The sequence below is a fragment of the Haliotis cracherodii genome, unplaced genomic scaffold, assembly GCF_022045235.1.
Source record: "Haliotis cracherodii isolate W230 unplaced genomic scaffold, xgHalCrac1.p SCAF_23, whole genome shotgun sequence".
NCBI lineage: Eukaryota > Metazoa > Mollusca > Gastropoda > Lepetellida > Haliotidae > Haliotis > Haliotis cracherodii.
Genome location: NW_027266279.1, coordinates 10,268,997 through 10,287,833, shown reverse-complemented (window position 1 = coordinate 10,287,833; position 18,837 = coordinate 10,268,997). Strand labels below are relative to the sequence as shown.

At 41.0% G+C, this 18,837-nt stretch overlaps 1 protein-coding gene across 1 annotated transcript; it reads left to right on the top strand.

The window, feature by feature from the left end:
- The first annotated feature begins 201 nt into the window (after positions 1-201).
- LOC139471760 (uncharacterized) lies at positions 202-8,554 on the top strand. The gene is made up of 5 exons (XM_071254245.1): positions 202-702; positions 2,589-3,128; positions 4,294-4,340; positions 4,922-5,068; positions 7,446-8,554. Exons 1-5 carry the CDS (start codon positions 273-275, stop codon positions 7,527-7,529), a joined length of 1,248 nt encoding a protein of 415 aa, XP_071110346.1. The 5' UTR covers positions 202-272; the 3' UTR covers positions 7,530-8,554.
- The last annotated feature ends 10,283 nt before the right edge of the window (positions 8,555-18,837 follow it).

Sequence of the window (18,837 nt, the reverse complement as noted above, 5' to 3'; positions counted from 1 at the left end):
AATGACGTGCAGGTTTATAAAAACGGTGTTATATATTGGCTTACTACTTCATATTGATAGTGATAATCAAATACGCAAGGTCACCATATCTAATCAACATAAGTCAATAGCAAATGAAATCATTTTCCGTTCCATAAAAATAGAAAACATTCCATGTACGCATGCGCAATCTTTATACTTCCGTTGCCATGGGATTGTATACATAATGGCGGCAAAAGAAGCCGAATCCTACTGTCAAAGATGCTACTATCTGTCATTGTGGCATTAAGAATATGGCCACTGAATCTGTCTTGGCAAAGTCAACTTCTGAATTCTTATATGCAAATGGAAAGAGCAACATTTGCTTGGTGGAGAAGTCGCCAACTTCACGGATAGAGTTGAAACTTCATTCACAGAGTCAAGATATTTTGTCCTTGTCGTCGGACACACCTTCTCATGGGGCACCTAGTCAACACAAAGGCGATGCAGGCGATTCAGCAAGTCTATTTCCAGCAATATTTGAAATAAAGAAATCTAGCAAGGGCAAGGGAAGCTCGTTTGGTCTGCTGTCAGATGGATTTTACAACGACAAAGATGGGTGTTTAGCAAATGTTCGACCGGGTAGTGCAGTGTCGAATGAGATGTCATCCAGTTTTAAGTCTCAGAAAGAATCGGAGGAATGCAGACACAGTGGCAAAGATCTTACATCAAAATCACATAAATGTAAGTTTCATGATAGGAGATGCAAGTTTGTTATGTTTGTGAAACGCGATAGTAGATGCAAATCTGAAGTGTGATGTAACTTATATCATATATGTTGCATCACAGTCTGCTGGGATGACTATTTTTGTCTTACTTTTAGAATACAGTGTCACAATACCCTATGACATAATTTGAAGTATTTTGTTGCCAGTCACACAGAATAAACATCGAGTGTGCACTATAAGCTCCTCTCAGAGATCTATCATCTCTACATGCAATGTCATTGAATAAGCCCAGAGATATTGTGAATTGTGAATATTTGTTTACCAAATTTAGCCAGCGGCTGCCCATTTTATAATAAGCGCTAGTTTTTGAAAGCACTTTTATTATCAATATATATATATTTTTTTTTTTCGTAATTCAAGAGGCGAAAATGATTATAAATGGGAACTAATATGCATATATTATTTTTTGACTCATTAATTTCATTATTATGCACAGGAATGCAGTTTATTAGGTATATTATATTGGCGCTGAACACATCCAAATGTTGTCGGTGTTTGGGTAGGGGACCCCGAACTCTATCCTTGCCCTTGGATCCCTTTTACGATCCATCAACCCTAGCTTTATGATCGCTAGGGTTAGTTACCGCTTTTGTTGCTATTATATATTCTATTAGCAGCTCCTAATATTCTTCACATAAAACATCGAGAAATCAGGATGAAATGGTTTAGTGTCAAATGTTTTGGCTACTGGAAACTGTCCTGGAACATTCACACCAGCCACTTTCCCCCTCTACATTTTTTCAGTACTGATTCAAAAGCGGACTCACCCTTATGTTTGTCTCTGCCCATGCTTATGCCTCCCTTATTCCTTACTAGTACCCACATTATCCTTACAGTGTTCCCTACCACACTTTTGTCACAAAAATGACCTGATGAATTATTAAATACCTTGTTATTCATGCGTACCCGCGAGTTCGACATCAGACGAGTTGATTTCAGTTCACGTCATATCGGCTCATTCTTCACCACTCAGTATCTTATAGCACAATTATGATGTATTGGCAAACTATCAAAAACTAGAAATTTCCCTTGTCTTAAATAATGATGTACTGGTAATGTTGTGATGTTTTGTCCAATACAATATTTAATGATCAGGTCCTGATGATATGCAGATCTTACTGAATCAGGTGTTGTTTAAAGTATTTTTGATTTATTTTACAAAAGGTCAGAATGAGATCTTGATATTACTTTCGAAACGACACTTTGGTGGTGAATAGGTCCAGCGTAGTGATGGGTATTGGCGAATACAATACATTTCCGCGCACCTCTGGTCCAGGGTATTTATCATAATAGAATGGAGAAATGATATGTTGGATGACAGTTCTACCACTGTCCTGCAAAGTATGAAAAATACATGTATGCCAAAGTAACAGAAAGATTGTATCACATTTATTAATTATATTTGATAATGCCACTCGACCGCCTCCGTGGTCTAGTGGTAGAGCATCTGCCCGGAGAGTGGAAGGTCCGGGGTTCGATCCCCGGCCACGTCATACCAAAAGACGTTAAATGATGGTACTTCTTGTTACCCTGTCTGGCGCTCAGCATTAAGGGGCTGAAACAAGGACTGGTCGGCTTGGAGTCTGTATACTGTGTCTGAGTGGGGTATTCATGTTAAACTGCGGCATGGTTTCTCAGTGAGCTAGCACAATAAATCGGCATAGTCCGGACTAGTACAAGCAGCCACACAAACACATACACGTACATGCACGTCGCTATATATTAAGTTCAGTAATCTTGGACGCGATGTTAAACCCCATTTCACCTCACCTAATAATGCCACTCAAACACCAAGGAGCTGTGAAGGATGATGATGATGATGTCCACTTTCTCTGATTTCAGCTGTGAAGAAGAAAACAGGAAAATCAAGAAAGAAATCACAAGCCTCCCCAGTGCTAAAAAAGTCTCAAACCACCCTTCATCTTTCGCAGTCACCCAAGTTAACTGATGGTGCTTCAAAAATCCGGTTCCGAATCTCTGCTCAGGAAACAGCCGATCTCAATGTCCTCTCAGCACAGTGTAGGGCAGTTAAAATGCATGAACACACTGAATCCAAAATGAAACTTTCATTTGTACATAATTCATTTCATTCAAAGGAACTGGGTAATTTAACTAAACCATCACTCATTACCAAAACATACACAGTGTCTAAATCTATGAATCAAATGCCAAGATCTCAGAATTCAAAGGGAGACAACAGAACCAAATCTTGCTCAAGCACATCTCCTTCACCTATACAGCTGAACCGCAGGTCGCTAGCCCAAGCCGAAAATGTGTACCTACAACGTGTGACTAAAGTTTACCTGTCAGAGAAACATTCAGGTGTGATTAAAGATGAGGGTCTTGAAATGCCTTGTGCTCCACCTGCCACGCCCACTCCAGGTGAGACCAACGTTTAACACCCGTGAAGTTCCGGGATAGAATAGGTCTTCAACATGTTCAGCAACCAATGCTGGCCGTAAAGGGCGACTATGCTTGTCGTAAAATGCGACTAACGGGATCGGGTGGTCAGGCTCGCTGACTTGGTTGATGCATGTCATCGATCCCAAATGCGTGGATTGATGCTCATGATATCAATCACTGAATTGTCTGGTCCAGACTTGATTATTTACAGACTGCCGTCATATAGCTGGAATATTGCTGTGTGCGGCGATAAACAACAAACCAACCAATGTTTGATAGTCTTTCTCATTCTTTATTTGTAGTGGTGGAGCACTATTGATCATATGATTGGTTGTCTGATTATTGATCACATGATCGATACTGAAATGGACTAGAATAATATCAAATAGCATATTTTCCTTGCAAATTCACGGTAAAATTATTAGATAATGACAATGAAGGCATCTATCTGTGATCACAGCGAACATATCCAACAATCCGTCCAGCGTGTGTCACCTTTTCAAAGGCTTATGCTATCTAGCACTTCAGTAATAGCTAGTGTAGGGTTTGAGGTATCGCTGGAAAGAACTGGAGTGAGTGTGAGTGAGTGAGTTGGGTTTAACACCGCTTTTAACAGTATTCCAGTTATATCACGGCGTGTCAGCTTAATGTGGGAGGAAAGCCTGAAGTGATGTTGGGGTTGATGTTTAAATTTATGACCAATAACCAGGGTCAACAGATCAATGACTTCTCCCGACCTATACCATGTTCACCTGAGCTCCAGTCGTCTAAGGTGCCGCGATTTGCTGTGCAGAGTTGCGTCCCTTGGGCACGCCAGAAACCTATGCTTGTGGGTTCGAATCCCGGTTCGCCCCAAATATGTTTCTTTGTTTGTCAGCACCATACCCGTGCTCGTGGGTTTTACCGAAGTGGTAAACGTCTGAGACCTGCATCACTTCGGGCTTTCCTCCCACATTAAGCTGACACGCCCTGATATAACTGGAATACTGTTAAAAGCGGTACAATGTGTGAAGCCCATTTCTGGTGTCCCCAGCCGTGATATTGCTGGAATATTGCTAAAAGCAGCGTAAAACAATACTCACCCTCTCACTCTATGACCTTAAATATTGCACTTTTCACTTACATTTTCTCTTTCTGTTACCAGAACAGCTGAGACGCTACGAGTACGTCCCAAGTTTAACTGATATCAGAGTAAGTAAGGCTTAAAAAAATAAAAGAATTGGTTCTCAGGCAATAAAAATATTGTGGGTGGGCGGTCTCTTTTTGGGGGAAGGTTTGTTCAAACTTGTATGTAACCAAATAAACATTTGTGTAACCAAATTAAGAATTGAGAAAGGGCCTCCCAACATAAATTTATTCCTTGATGAGTACAATATTGGAATACAGTATTTGACTACCAATGGACTTTGAATATTTAAGGATTTTTCTTCATTTTAAAATGGAAATAAAACCAAAATGTTCGGCAAACTATATGATGATGCGGGTGGTTCCTGAGAACCAAGACTATTATTTTTTTAAGCCAAATGTGTAATTTTACTTGGGCTTCTTTCAGTTAGTGCAGCAGACAAACAATGCAAAGTCTACAGTCTCCCCAGGCATATTTTTCAAAAATAATCTCGTCAACCACAGTGCGTTGATGCTTCGTTTTGGTAAGCCCTAGATATTGATCCATTTTTGAAGGCCATAACATGTCTATGCTGGTACAAAACAGACAGTACGTTTTTCGATCTGTGTAAGACCTGCAGTGATGAGTTATTTCCTGAATGTTGCAGTCCCAGCGTGCTGTACGACAGAAGCTGCAAGTGATGGAGAAAAAGGAACATCAGAAAGAAGAAAAGAAGAGGGAAGAACAGGCAAGGATAGACAAGATGATGCAGAAAGATAAGGAGAGTGAACTGCGACGTCGACAGAGGCAGGAGGTATCACAACGTGTCTTCATATGTTTTGTTTGTTGCTTTAAGCATTTTGTATCAACATCAACTATGTTGGTGTCCTGTTCTCAGCATCTTCCCGAGAGAGTTAAGTGACTTTAAAAGTCCAGTTTCCACCCTTGCCCAACTAGGCTGGAATAACTGCGCTTGATCGTAGCGCCACCAGTGGTTATGTCCCTTCTAAGCCTCTCCTATGGACCAATCAGATTCCACCTCTCGTATCACTTGCGTTTGCTTCACACAAAATGGTGGGGCCCAGTCATATCGATCTGATCAATGATCAAGAGCTATATTGTGATAAAACAGGTCTTACATCGCGAAATGCATCAAATCAAGTGAGCACCTTGATTAAAAACGTGAAAAGGTTTGGAAAATATCTGCTGACAACAAGTTGGCGGTGTACATGCTTTGCAAATCCTGCCATCGACCGAAATCTGCGCAACAGTTTACGAATCGGATTTCGATTTCGGTGCGCGATTTTGATTGGACTATGCGTAGACTTGTTAGTCCAGCCAAAATGTAACTCCATAATACCAGCCTAGTTCGGCAAGGGTGGAAACTGGACTTTCATAGTCAGTTAACTCTCTTGCCTCGGGAAGATGTGTTCCCTGTGGGATTCTGGGGTAGAACTGATGGCTGGTAACCTCTGCTTGTCTTAAAGAATGTCTTGGCTGATTGCATGTCATTGTACCCCCTGATGATTTGGGTCATGAATACAGTCACTTGTTTTCCTGGTCTGATCATTTCCAATTACCGTATTCGACGTAATTAGCGCCCAGGGCGCTCTCAAAATTAGAAATAGGGGGCTCTTATTAGAATATTATTTTGGTGAAAAAAACAGAGTTGAAAGATAAATTTCTTGGTTTATGCTGACAGCCTGAAATGTTTCTGTACGGCAAATATATTTTGCCAGAATTTAATTGCCCATAATTAATGGTGCATATAACACAGGAGTGCGTATCATACATGAATGAATAAGTCTTGTTTTCATTGATCAATCGGAAGGGGTGCTAATTTGGATTGTTCACGTGCCAATATATTAGCAAATATCGCCATGGGCGCTTATTAGAGTGGGGGGCTTATTATGTCGAATACCTTTGCCTTTCACTTCCTGGTTCGGCTTATCTACGGGTCATGTCATTTTCTTTCATATTTCAATGGTCAGGTTAATACCTCGGCTTATCTACGGGCTCGGGCTGGGACGGGTAACTCGTGTACTCGGGTTGGGTGGGTCATGAGTAGGACCCACATGACTGCCTGGACGCTTGGTTAGTCACGTGACATATTGTTTAAATACGATAACAATAAAAGATTGTGTTTGCACTTCTTTCTGGCTGTGAATGCAATGTTTTTTACTTTTATACGTTTGAGTAAACATTCAGTTGACTTCAGTGTATGCATGATCTAATCGTTTTCTATGTGTATGGAAATATCATTTGCCAGGGCACCGGTAAAGCAATTCCAAATCAGACATTATGTACCCAACTCTTGAGACATACAGTGGGTATCCGGGTCAGGTCGGGTAATAGTGGGGTCGAGTACCCAGGTCGTAATTTTGAACTCGTCCCAGCCCTATTGCTAACGATTGCATACAACAAGAAGACATGCTTTGGAATTTCCACTGTGGTCCACTGAATGACATCCTGATGTTGGAAGGATGTGATGATGATGGATTGGCTATGATGGCCTGGGCCCACTTGCACAATACGATCTTAGTGCTAAGATGATTGTAACACCCATACTTTAACATAGGCTAATGATAGTCTTAGCGCTAAGATCGCTTTGTGCAAGTAGGCCCTGGACTGATGCTGTTACAAACTGAAACTGTAATCAGTTTTTGTGAAAAATGAAGAACATGGTCAAAGGTTTATTAAATGTGTTCAACCATTTTGATTTGTAAATTATTAAACATAAACACATTTGTCATAAAGAAAACAGGTTCTTTGACACACAAATTCATGTCTTCAATTTTTCATTGTACTGGTAATTTTCACTCTATCACGACTAAAAAGTACCCTTGACCCAAAGCTTTGTTTTGAGTGACTTGTCAGATGAAATTTCTTTATTCTTTCATGATTAAACAAATGTCAATGTCACCTGACCTTGACCTACATTTCTATTTATTGAAGATACACTAGCCACTGAATATTATTGATTTGTTGGAACATTGATTTTAAGCAATAAATTGAAAACAAGTTCCTAACTACAAAACTGATGGGGTGGTCTTATGGTGCTCACAATATCAACCACAGGTTTGTCTGGTCCGGACTCAATGATTCACAGCCTGGCATGATACAGCTGAAATATTGCTTTGTGCAGCATCAATCAACAAAAACTAATACATTTTTCTCTCTCACTTTTTCAGATTTATGCCTTGAACAAGATCATGACAGAGTTGGAGCACAAACGTTTTGTGGAGTTCTGTCTGGCAAGGGGGTTTAACTCCTGATGGGAGTTTACAGCTTTGATTATACAGCTGGTTGTTACAGCTTCTACAGTATTTACCATTGACAGGAAGGTTTAGGCAAGCTACAAATGTTTTGTCCAGCTTTGCTATGAACACTGTTTATGTTTTCCCCTAAACGTTTTCATTTTGTTCGATGTTGAGGCCAGTTATGTTTGAGGGATTTTTCAACTTATGAAACACCTTTAGGATTTGTGTTAAGGATGTAGGCATATTGGTCATGATGATGTTCAAGTTGTTACAGACAAATTCCAGTCGTTTTCCTGAATTTGGTTATCTCAAATATGGTATGTCCAAACACAGGAGTCCGTATCTAAAAATAGACGCCCTCATGCATATTCATGACCATCTCCACACGCCAGCCCGAAGGGTCATGAATATGCATGAGGGCATCTATTTTTAGATAAGGACTCCTGTGGTCCAAACAGTGTTCAAAATTAAGCATGAGTCAAGAGATCCTTGTCATAAGTTGTGTTAATTTTTTGTTTGGTGGTGTTGCTGGCTTTTAATGATATGCATTGGGGATCCGGAGAGGTGGGTCCCCCTCCTTTGGAAAACCAAATGTAGTATGTTGAACATGTTGAAGGCAGTAACATTATTTGAGAGGGGGTTTTAATATTTTGGAACCCTACCTTTTGAAAATGCTGGATCCGATCTTGATATTGGAGCAAGACTCAAGGACCCCAAGAATCGCCTTAATGATCAACACTGCCAAAGATATCTAAAAGCTCTGGTAATATCTTACTCTTATCGTATCTTCCGCGTCGAGATGTTGAGATTCTGAAATACCAAGATAAGGAGATATCTGGATACTGAGATAATGATGGTGTACCGAGATACATGAATATAGTGATAATGACAATATTGAGATCAAGACATGAATGAGGTATTATCATTATGAGACCTTATGCATTGCTCTTTTAGAAGTTGAATCTTTTTAAGATGTTTTTCGTTCATTGTATCATGTTATTTACATTTCTAATACATTTTATATCAGAATATCAGAACTAAGTAGGACAAATTACAATTTTTACACTTTGCTTTATAGTGATATATTTTTGAAATGTTTTACTAAAGTCTCCTCACATTCTTAATCATGTTCTAATTGATAACTGAAAATATTTTCTGTTACAATATGTATTATACAGTGGAGATAATGTTACAATCTGTGATATATTTTTAAGATCTTTACATGTGCTGTTTCTTTCAAACACTGCTGTTGCTTCACAGTATTATGGTAATCTGATTCTGAGTTTAGTTTCTTGTGTTCTGCTGGCATTATAAGGAGATCCCTCCTACCAGATGTTAATGTAGAGTGAAGGCTATGAGGTGGTTTAATGAGGGTGTTTTCAATACTAGCATGGAAATATTTGGGAGTGATAATGTTCTAGTTGATGGCCACATTCCTGGTTTGACTGTCCTGCTGGGTCTGGCTGTCCTCCACGTAATACTTGACTCAAAATACCCCCGAGCGCTGTGAGATGGAAGAATCTTCAACAGCCTGGTGTATTGCAGGGATATCATGATTTGCCGATTTAGCCTTCCGACATATGGATAAATGTTTTTGTTCTGTATTAGTTAACCAAACACACAATTTCCAATACCGTCTTCGATGTAATAAGCCCCCCGCTTATATATATATACTGCAGGTAGAGTGTTCGCTTTATATGAACTTGGTCTGGGTTTAGTTCCTGTTGTCTATTGCTCATTCCTCAGGGAACCCATGCTGTGATATGGTTGCAAAGTAACCACAGGTCCATCTCACTCCCATTACAGGGTAAAGTCCCTTTGTACACAGATCTACATGCCAGGAACCAGGTTCACAAACTGATCTTAGTGCTACGACTATCGTAACGGCTATACTTAACCTTATAAGTTGTAGCAGGATCACGAGGGGTACATGGGGTTTTATGCATCCCGCGTTATGTTTTATACCACGAATCTAACGAGGGAAGCATCAAATCCCATGTACCCCGAGTCATCCTGAGGCAATGACATGTTTTAATAGGACATTAAAAGAATTAAAGCAAATTCAAAATAGATAGAAAACAGCTGTTCGATTGAGTTGAGGTTAACTTGTGATATGTCACATGACATTAATCGGTAAAAAGCCATAAGGGATTAGTCTGCTGCCCATTCCTCAAGGCATCTTAGCGCTAAGACAATCAAAACTACTATTCTTTAACACTGACTTACGACTGTCGTAACACTATGGTACGGGGCCCTGGTGGTAAGAAGTCTCGAAGTAGCAAGATTTCTATCAGGGCCTCATTCCACAAACTATTCTAGTGCTGCAGCTATCGCAAGTCTATGCTAAGCTATACAGGTAATGATTGTTATAGCGCTAAGATAGCTCCGAGGAGCAGGGCCCACTTACACAAAGCGATCTTAGCGCTAAGATGATCATAACTCCATCCTTTAACACAGGCATACAATAGTCTTAACGCTAAGATCGCTTTGTGCAAGTGGGCCCAGGACCTGGGGATGTAATTTTGGGTAAAACTACACTATAAATTGATTATTTGTTTATTAAATCACGAGGAGGTGGTGATTGTTTTCTTTTTAGAATTATGTATGAAATAATCACAAAGATCCTGCAAACATTTTGTGTATTTTCTGGAATATGTGTTTTGTATTTAATACTTGTTGACACAGGCTGCATAACAATGCAGTACCCATGATACAAGTGGATTGAAATTTGTCAGCCATGTTTTATTTACGAGAACGTCTCTCAGGATAATTTTTTCTCTGAGAGTTCATTTTGTATAACTGCATTATAACTAGTAATCAGTAACAAAAAAAAATACTAAAATGATAACGAGAAAGTGGTGATTCTGAAGAACCAATAATCAATTTGTTTTGTTTGTTAGTGGGTAAAGCTTGTTGACACTGGATTGATAAGTATGAGCTTGCATGTATGACTTGTATACTGTAACAGATTGTTATTGTTTTTTGTATCCATCATGTTCATTGTGTTTCACCTCTCATTTCTGAATGCCACTTAAGGCCTATTTGATAACCAGGGCACAGTTCCACAAAGCTATCTTAGCGCTAAGACAATCAAAACTACTATTCTTTCACACTGACTTACGACTGTCGTAACACTGTGGTACGGGGCCCTGGGGGTAAGAAGTCTCGAAGTAGCAAGATTTCTATCAGGGCCTCATTCCACAAACTATTCTAGTGCTGCAGCTATCGCAAGTCTACGCTAAGCTATACAGGTAATGATTGTCATAGCGCTAAGATAGCTCCGAGGAGCAGGACCCACTTGCACAAAGCGATCTTAGCGCTAAGATGATTGTAACTCCATACTTTAACACAGGCTTACGATAGTCTCAGCGCTAAGATTGCTTTGTGCACATGGGCCCAGGACTTAGGGCTGTAATCTTGGGTAAAACTACACTAATAATTGATTATTTGTTTATTAGATCACGAGGAGGTGGTGATTGTTTTCTTTTTAGAATTATCTATCAAATAATCACAAAGATCCTGCAAACATTTCGTGTATTTTCTGGAATATGTGTTTTGTATTTAATTCTTGTTGACACATGCTGTATAACAATGCAGTACCCATGATACATGTGGATTGAAATTTGTCAGCCATGTTGTATTTATGAGAACCTCTCTCAGGATAATTTTTTCTCTGAGAGTTCATTTTGTATAACTGCATTATAACTAGTAATCAGTAACCAAAGGAAATACTAAAATGATAACAAGAAAGTGGTGATTCTGAAGAACCAATAATCAATTTGTTTTGTTTGTTAGTGGGTAAAGCTTGTTGACACTGGATTGATAAGTATGAGGTTGCATGTATGACTTGTATACTGTAACAGACTGTTATTGTTGTTTGTATCCATCATGTTCATTGTGTTTCACTCCTCATTTCTGAATGCCACTGAAGGCCTATTTGATAACCAGGGCACAGTTCCACAAAGCTATCTTAGCGCCAAGGTGGTCATAAGTCCCATTTACTCCCATAAATTTCACAAAGACTTACGAAAGTTATAGCGCTAAGATGATCGTAACTCCCATGAATTTAACATAGACTTACGAAGGTCATAGCGCTAAGGTGATCGTAACTCCCATGAATTTAACATTGACTTACGAAAGTCATTGCGCTAAGGTCGCATTGTGCAACTGTAATATACATGTCCATATTTTTCAGCGATCTCCCATAACTGACAATTGACCACATCTTATTTTATGAATATTAAATATGTTAATGGCATGTTGTGTTTATACTTTTGCTGTTTACCATAATCAGAGAAGGTTGTATGTGTGTAATGTTTTTTCTGAAGGGCAGGTCTGATATGTATTATCAATTGCAGCATTTTAATGGCATGTTGTGTTCATACTTTAGCTGTTAACCATAAACAGAGCGGGTTGTATGTGTGTAATGTTTTCTAAAGGGCAGGGTCTTATTTGTCTTATCAATTGATGATCCAGATTAGAAATATGCTTGACACTTTACCTTTAATGTAACTCCATAATCCAAGCCTAGTTCGGCAAGGGTGGAAACTGGACTTTTATAGTCAGTTAGCTCTCTTGCCTCGGGAAGATGCTGTGTGAGTTGCCATCCTCATGTTCAGTTCTGTGTTCACAGATTGTTTGTCAGTGTGAGAATCATTTGCTTACCAGTTTGTTGTCGGAGTTTCACATTTCTGTGAATAGATCCTCTGTTATTGTTGTCGTAAGAGATGTTGATGTGAGGTATTTCTATCAGTATTCACAGTAGGCTTTAGTGATATTGGCTTACTTCTTGGTATAGGAAGTTTTTGTTTTTGTTTCTCTTTGTCACATTTTATGCTGTATGTGTCTTTGCTTTTTTTGTGATTAATTGTAAAAAGCTGTTCGGGCACCTTGATACAGTATTGTCTCCTAATACACAGATGTGATATCAGGAATCACAGAGGCTGTATTAACTGATAAATGCCGAAAATATTTTCAAAAGCCCAAATATTTGAAAATGCCAAAATGTGTGCTTAATATGCAACAGAGGACACTCTTTTAACTCACTGACAGGGGTCAAATGGTTTAAGTGCTTCAGAATTGTTGTACAGAGTTACCTCCCTTAGTCTGAATCTGCTGACCATGGGTTTGAACTCCATATTCACCCTGATTATGAACTATTTATGATTTGTTTGCACTGTTCTGGTGTTCGATCGCCAAAGGGTAATTGTCTGTATTATTGAGATAATTTTTATATATCTTCTTTATGGTTGTACTCACATGTTTGAATATATCAAATCTAAAATAAAAACTAAATACTTGTGTAAAAAGAATCAATATTAGAACTTGATATTTTGTCGCTGAAGTGCAACATGAAGTGCCCTTAGGACACAGTTCTCTCCTATATGTTAATTATTGTAATAATCAGCAATGACTAGGCTGATATTCATCATCAGACAAGGCCGTTGTTGAGGGACTTGAACCATTCTTTCAACACATGCTAATAAGCCTGAGCCTTGTTCCTCTTTAAAAAAGGGGCGGTCGTGTAGCCTAGTGGTTAAAGCGTTCGCTCGTCACGCTGAAGACCCGGGTTCAATTCCTGACATGGATACATTGTGTGAAGCCCATTTCTGGTGTCCCCCCGCCGTGATATTGCTGGAATATTGCTCAAAGCGGTGTAAAACCATACTCACTCACCTCTTTAAAAATATACTAAAGGAGACTCGGTATGAAGCCCCTGGAATATAGACTTGCTCAGATATACCTAGACTTGATGTGAGTTGTTAAAGCCTAGTGTCTACAGATCAGTGATGGCAGTGACTTGAACTGATGACCTCTTGTGGTATTTGTGGTTTGACCTCAATGAGGTTGCTATCTCTCAACTGGAAAAAATCTTTTCTCTGTGTGACTTTCTCTAAAAAGGATGGTTGTGATTATTTATACTTATTTATACATATACTTTGTTAATTGTTTACATAAAGAAATTCAATGTTGAGTGGTCTTTGTCTTTGTAATAGTCTAGATATCATGCTGCCCCAAACAGCTAGGTCTGAGTGCGGGTGCAATGCTGCACTAAGATTTATTGTTTGTTGTTTAATGCCGCTTTTAGCAATATGACGGCGATCTGTAAATAATCAAGTCTGGACCAGACAATCCAGTGATTGATATCATGAGCATCAACCCATGCAATTGGGTGCATGCATGTACGTGTGTGTGTGTGTGTGTGTGTGTGTGTGTGTGTGGCTGCTTGTACTAGTCCGGACTGATGCCCATTTATAGTGCTAGCCCACTGAGATACCATGCCGCAGTTTAACATAAATACCCCAATCAGACACAGTATACTGACTACGAGCCGACCAGTCCTTGCTTTAACCCCTTAATGCCGAGCACCAGACAGGGTAATAACAAGTACCATCTTTTAACGTCTTTTGGTATGACGCGGCCGAGAATCGAACCCCGGACCTTCCGCTCTCTGGGTGGACGCTCTACCACTTGACCACGGAGGCGGTCCTGACTGACTTAGAAGTGGTACGACTATGATGTACCTATGACAGGCACGTGGTACGGCTGTGATGTACCAATGACAGGCACGTGGTACGGCTGTGATGTACCAATGACAGGCACGTGGTATGGCTGTGATGTACCAATGACAGGCACATGGTACGGCTGTGATGTACCAATGACAGGCACGTGGTACGGCTGTGATGTAGCTGTGACAGAGACATGTTACAGCTGTGATGTAGCTATGACAGAGACGTGGTATGACTATGATGTAGCTTTGACAGAGATGTGGTACGGCTGTGATGTAGCTGTGACATAGACGTGGTATGACTATGATGTAGCTGTGACAGAGACATGGTACGACTATGATGTAGCTGTGACAGACGTGGCACGACTATGATGTAGTTGTGACAGACGTGGTACGACTGATGTAGCTGTGACAGACATGTTACGACTGTGATGTAGCTATGACAGAGACATGTTACGGCTGTGATGAAGCTATGACAGACGTGGTACGGCTGTGATGTAGCTGTGACAGAGACGTGGTACGGCTGTGATGTAGCTGTGACAGACATGTTACGGCTGTGATGTAGCTGTGACAGACATGTTACGGCTGTCATGTAGCTGTGACAGACGAGGTACGGCTGTCATGTAGCTGTGACAGAGACATGTTACGGCTGTGATGTAGCTGTGACACAGACGTGGTACGGCTATGATGTAGCTGTGACAGGCACGTGGTACGGCTGTGATGTAGCTGTGACAGGCACGTGGTACGGCTGTGATGTAGCTGTGACAGACATGGTACGGCTATGATGTAGCTATGACAGACGTGGTGCGGCTTTGATGTAGCTATGACATAGACGTGGTACGGCTGTGATGTAGCTGTGACAGGCACGTGGTACGGCTGTGATGTAGCTGTGACAGACGTGGTACGACTGTGATGTAGCTATGACATAGACGTGGTACGGCTGTGATGTAGCTGTGACATAGACGTGGTACGACTGTGATGTAGCTATGACAGAGACGTGGTGCAGCTGTGATGTAGCTATGACAGACGTGGTGCGGCTGTTATGTAGCTGTGACAGAGACGTGGTACGGCTGTGATGTAGCTATGACAGACATGGTACGACTATGATGTAGCTATGACAGACGTGCGGCTGTGATGTAGCTGTGACAGAGACGTGGTACGGCTGTGATGTAGCTATGACAGAGACATGTTACGGCTGTGATGTAGCTATGACAGACGTGGTACGGCTGTGATGTAGCTGTGACAGACATGTTACGGCTGTGATGTAGCTGTGACAGACATGTTACAGCTGTGATGTAGCTGTGACAGACATGTTACGGCTGTGATGTAGCTGTGACATAGACGTGGTACGGCTGTGATGTAGCTGTGACATAGACGTGGTACGACTATGATGTAGCTATGACAGAGATGTGGTACGACTATGATGTAGCTATGACAGACGTGGTGCGGCTTTGATGTAGCTATGACAGAGACGTGGTACGACTATGATGTAGCTATGACAGAGACGTGGTGCGGCTGTGATGTAGTATTGAGAAAGATGTGGTGCGGCTGTGATGTAGCTGTGACAGTGTTGGTTGGTTGGTTGGTTTGTTGTTTAACGCCGCACTCACCAATATTCCAGCTATATGATGGCGGTCTGTAAATAATCGAGACTGGCCCAGACAATCCAGTGATTAATATCATGAGCATTAACACGCAATTGGGATTGATGACATGCGCCAACCAAGTCAGCGAGCCTGACCACCCGATGCCGTTATTCGCCTTTTACGACAAGCATAGTCACCTTTTACGGCAAGCATGGATTGCTGAAGACCTATTCTACCCCGGAATCTTCACGGGTCCTAAGGGGTACAGTCTTTCAACTCGCCTTGCAGGTCCTCAAAGCTGATTGGTGGTAGAAAACGAAAATTATTGTCTTTCGCGTCCAGATCAAAACTTACTTTGCGTTAGAAAAATGTCATCATCCCTGTCTGAAAGGCAACCGCACACTGCAAACAACAGCGACCATGTGCCGCTCAGTCCACATTCAAAGCGCGTGCATTACGAGGCAGGGGCAAGCACGTGACGAAATGGTTAGCTCTGATTGGCGCACTACCGCGGGGTACGATCAATATGAGTGATGGGTTAAAAAGGCAGAGAATAGAAACAAAATTTCATAAAACATTACAAATTCTTGTAAATTTTTCGGTTCATAAGTCGGATAAAGGACTCGGTTCAGTCTTTGTGCCTGGACACAGACCTGAGGGGGTTGGGTTGGAAATATTTCCATCCCGACCCCCCTAGGGTCTGCATCCAGGCACAAAGACCTCACCTCGTACCTTATCCTTCACAAAAAGGTCATTTATAATAATATTGAAGAGCACGAGGCTAATAAAACTATCGTGTGGGGTACCATATTCAGTCAAATGCATTATCAGAAAAGACCTGACCAATGCGAATTTGGATAGACTTTTCAGAAAGAATCGAGCAAATCCATATGTTGCCTTTTACCCCAAGATTCTGTAATTTGAAAGTTGTCCTTGTCTCCAGATCATATACTCAGCAACAAAAGTTCCCGTGACACCAATATTTTAGTGTATTTTTCAAACAGTTAAGTTTGGTTTTCAGTATTGTAGTACATGTATGGAATCAAGTCACAAAAGCGTAACTTTTACAGAAAAGCATGCATTCCATGCAAAAGTTGACTTTTATGCAAGCCCCATGCATTTCACTACCCAAGAATGGGTTTAAAAACATGTGCATTAACGGGATTCCATATGCATTGTTTAGCATCGTGCTGACAACAACCATGCACTCAGAAAAAACACAAAATTACGCAATTATTCAATATTACGAAAGTAATTCAGCCTGTCCTAAAATGAGCGTCTGCGAACCATTGGTATGCTTGAAACAGGATCGAGTCAATGTGATGTTGCAAGACAATTTAACGTCCACAGAAGCACCATTTGGTGTTTATGGCAACATTGGCAACAGACGAATGCAGTCAGAGACCATCCTCGGAGTGGCAGGCCACGCGTAACCAATAATCGACAAGACAACAGGATTCGAACAACACACCTAGGAAATCGATTCCAGCCAGCAACAGTGACTGCAAGAAGCATCCATGGCCTTCGACGAATATCTTCACAAACCGTACGTCGTCGCCTCAGATGTGCAGGGAATGTCGCCAGTAGACCCGCCAGACGTCCCATTTTGACAAGAAACCACCGTCAAGCACGCCTTCAGTGGTGTAGACAGCGTCTACGCTGGGCGGCCATGCATTCATTGACGCTGGACATTAATTCTATTCACTCGTTTTCACCTCAGCCACAGCGAGGGACGGATTCGAGTGTACCGACGTCGAGGTGAACGTTACGTCAATCATTGTGTCATGGAAGAAGATCGGTTCGGGGGCGGCAGCGTTATGGTATGGGGTGGGATTACAGCAACAATATTTTTCAAAAACCAAGATTCAGGAAAGTTGGCATTGTTAAACAACTTATTAAACAGCACTGTAAGATACGGGACAAAAATATCATTCGCATGTTTAAACAATTCTGAAATGAGGTCGTCATTTCCTGCGGATTAATCAAATTTCAAAGACTTAATAGCAAATAGCACCTACTCTTGTGAAATGGGGGAGTCCAGAATATAGCAAGGCATATCATTATGAATATCATTAATAGTCGTTTCGGTGATAACCGTATCTTTTCTGCTGGATTGTCAAACACATCTTTAAATGATCGACCCATTGTTCTAGTGATATGTTAGGTACACGAGTTGCCACACTCTGAGATAATCCTCGTATGGTAGACCAGAAACATTTACTATTTGGAAGTGAGTGAGTGAGTTTGGTTTAACGCAGCTTTTAACAGTATTCCAGTTATATCACGGCGTGTCAGCTTAATGTGGGAGGAAAGCCCGAAGTGATGCAGGTCTCAGACGTTTACCACTTCGGTGAAACCCACGAGCATGGGTATGGTGCTGACAAACCTAGAAACATAATCGGGGCGAAGCGGGATTCGAACCCACAATCATAGGTTTCTGGCGTGCCCAAGGGACGCAACTCTGCACAGCGAATCGCGGCGCCAAAGACGACTGGCCCACCCGTGCCCCCCCCCCCCCCCCCCCCCCCATTTGGAAGACTTGATAAAATCTTATTACATATATTCATTATAACTTTTCTTTTTATCACGTAATAAACTTGTATGAGTATTTCTTGATTTTAATAACTAAATAAGGTGCTATCATTCTTAAAATGTATATTTAATTAGTCTGTATGAAGCCAGCATAGTTGGGTCCTTCCCTGGTTTGGTGCTGGAACCAAGATGGCATATGTCCATGCTAAAGAACTTGTCCCAGAACTCAACAAATATTTGGTACATCTTGCATTATTAAAAGAGCAGAAGCACATTTTATATAATAGTGATTGTGTGAGGTGGGTTAAATAGTGTTCCAGTTATATCACGGCGTGTCAGTTTAATGTGGGAGGAAAGCTCCAAGTGATGTAGGTCTCAGGGGTTTACCCCTTGATGGAAACCCACGAGCACGGTATGGTTCCGACAAACCTAGAAACACAATCCGAACGAACCAGGGGTTCGAACCCATAATCATAGGTTTCTGCCCAAGCGACGCAACTCTGCACAAAGAGTTGCGGCACCTTAGACAACAGGCCTAACTGCGCCCCTTTCATATTATAAGAATATCATATAATGTGTGCTTATCATTGTCAGAAAATAATGAAAGGAACAAAACTACCATTTTCCTAAAAGTATATTTATTCAATCCTTTGTTCCAATGTTACATTCAAAGCTGCCAGCAGAGACTTTAAAGTGG

Bases quoted from the DNA above. Each gene is read 5' to 3' on its own strand.
- LOC139471760 (XM_071254245.1), top strand. From the start codon at position 273: ATGGCCACTGAATCTGTCTTGGCAAAGTCAACTTCTGAATTCTTATAT. The intron at 4,341-4,921 runs GTAAGTAAGGCT...TGAATGTTGCAG, and splicing joins CAAGTTTAACTGATATCAGA to TCCCAGCGTGCTGTACGACA. The intron at 5,069-7,445 runs GTATCACAACGT...TCACTTTTTCAG, and splicing joins GACGTCGACAGAGGCAGGAG to ATTTATGCCTTGAACAAGAT.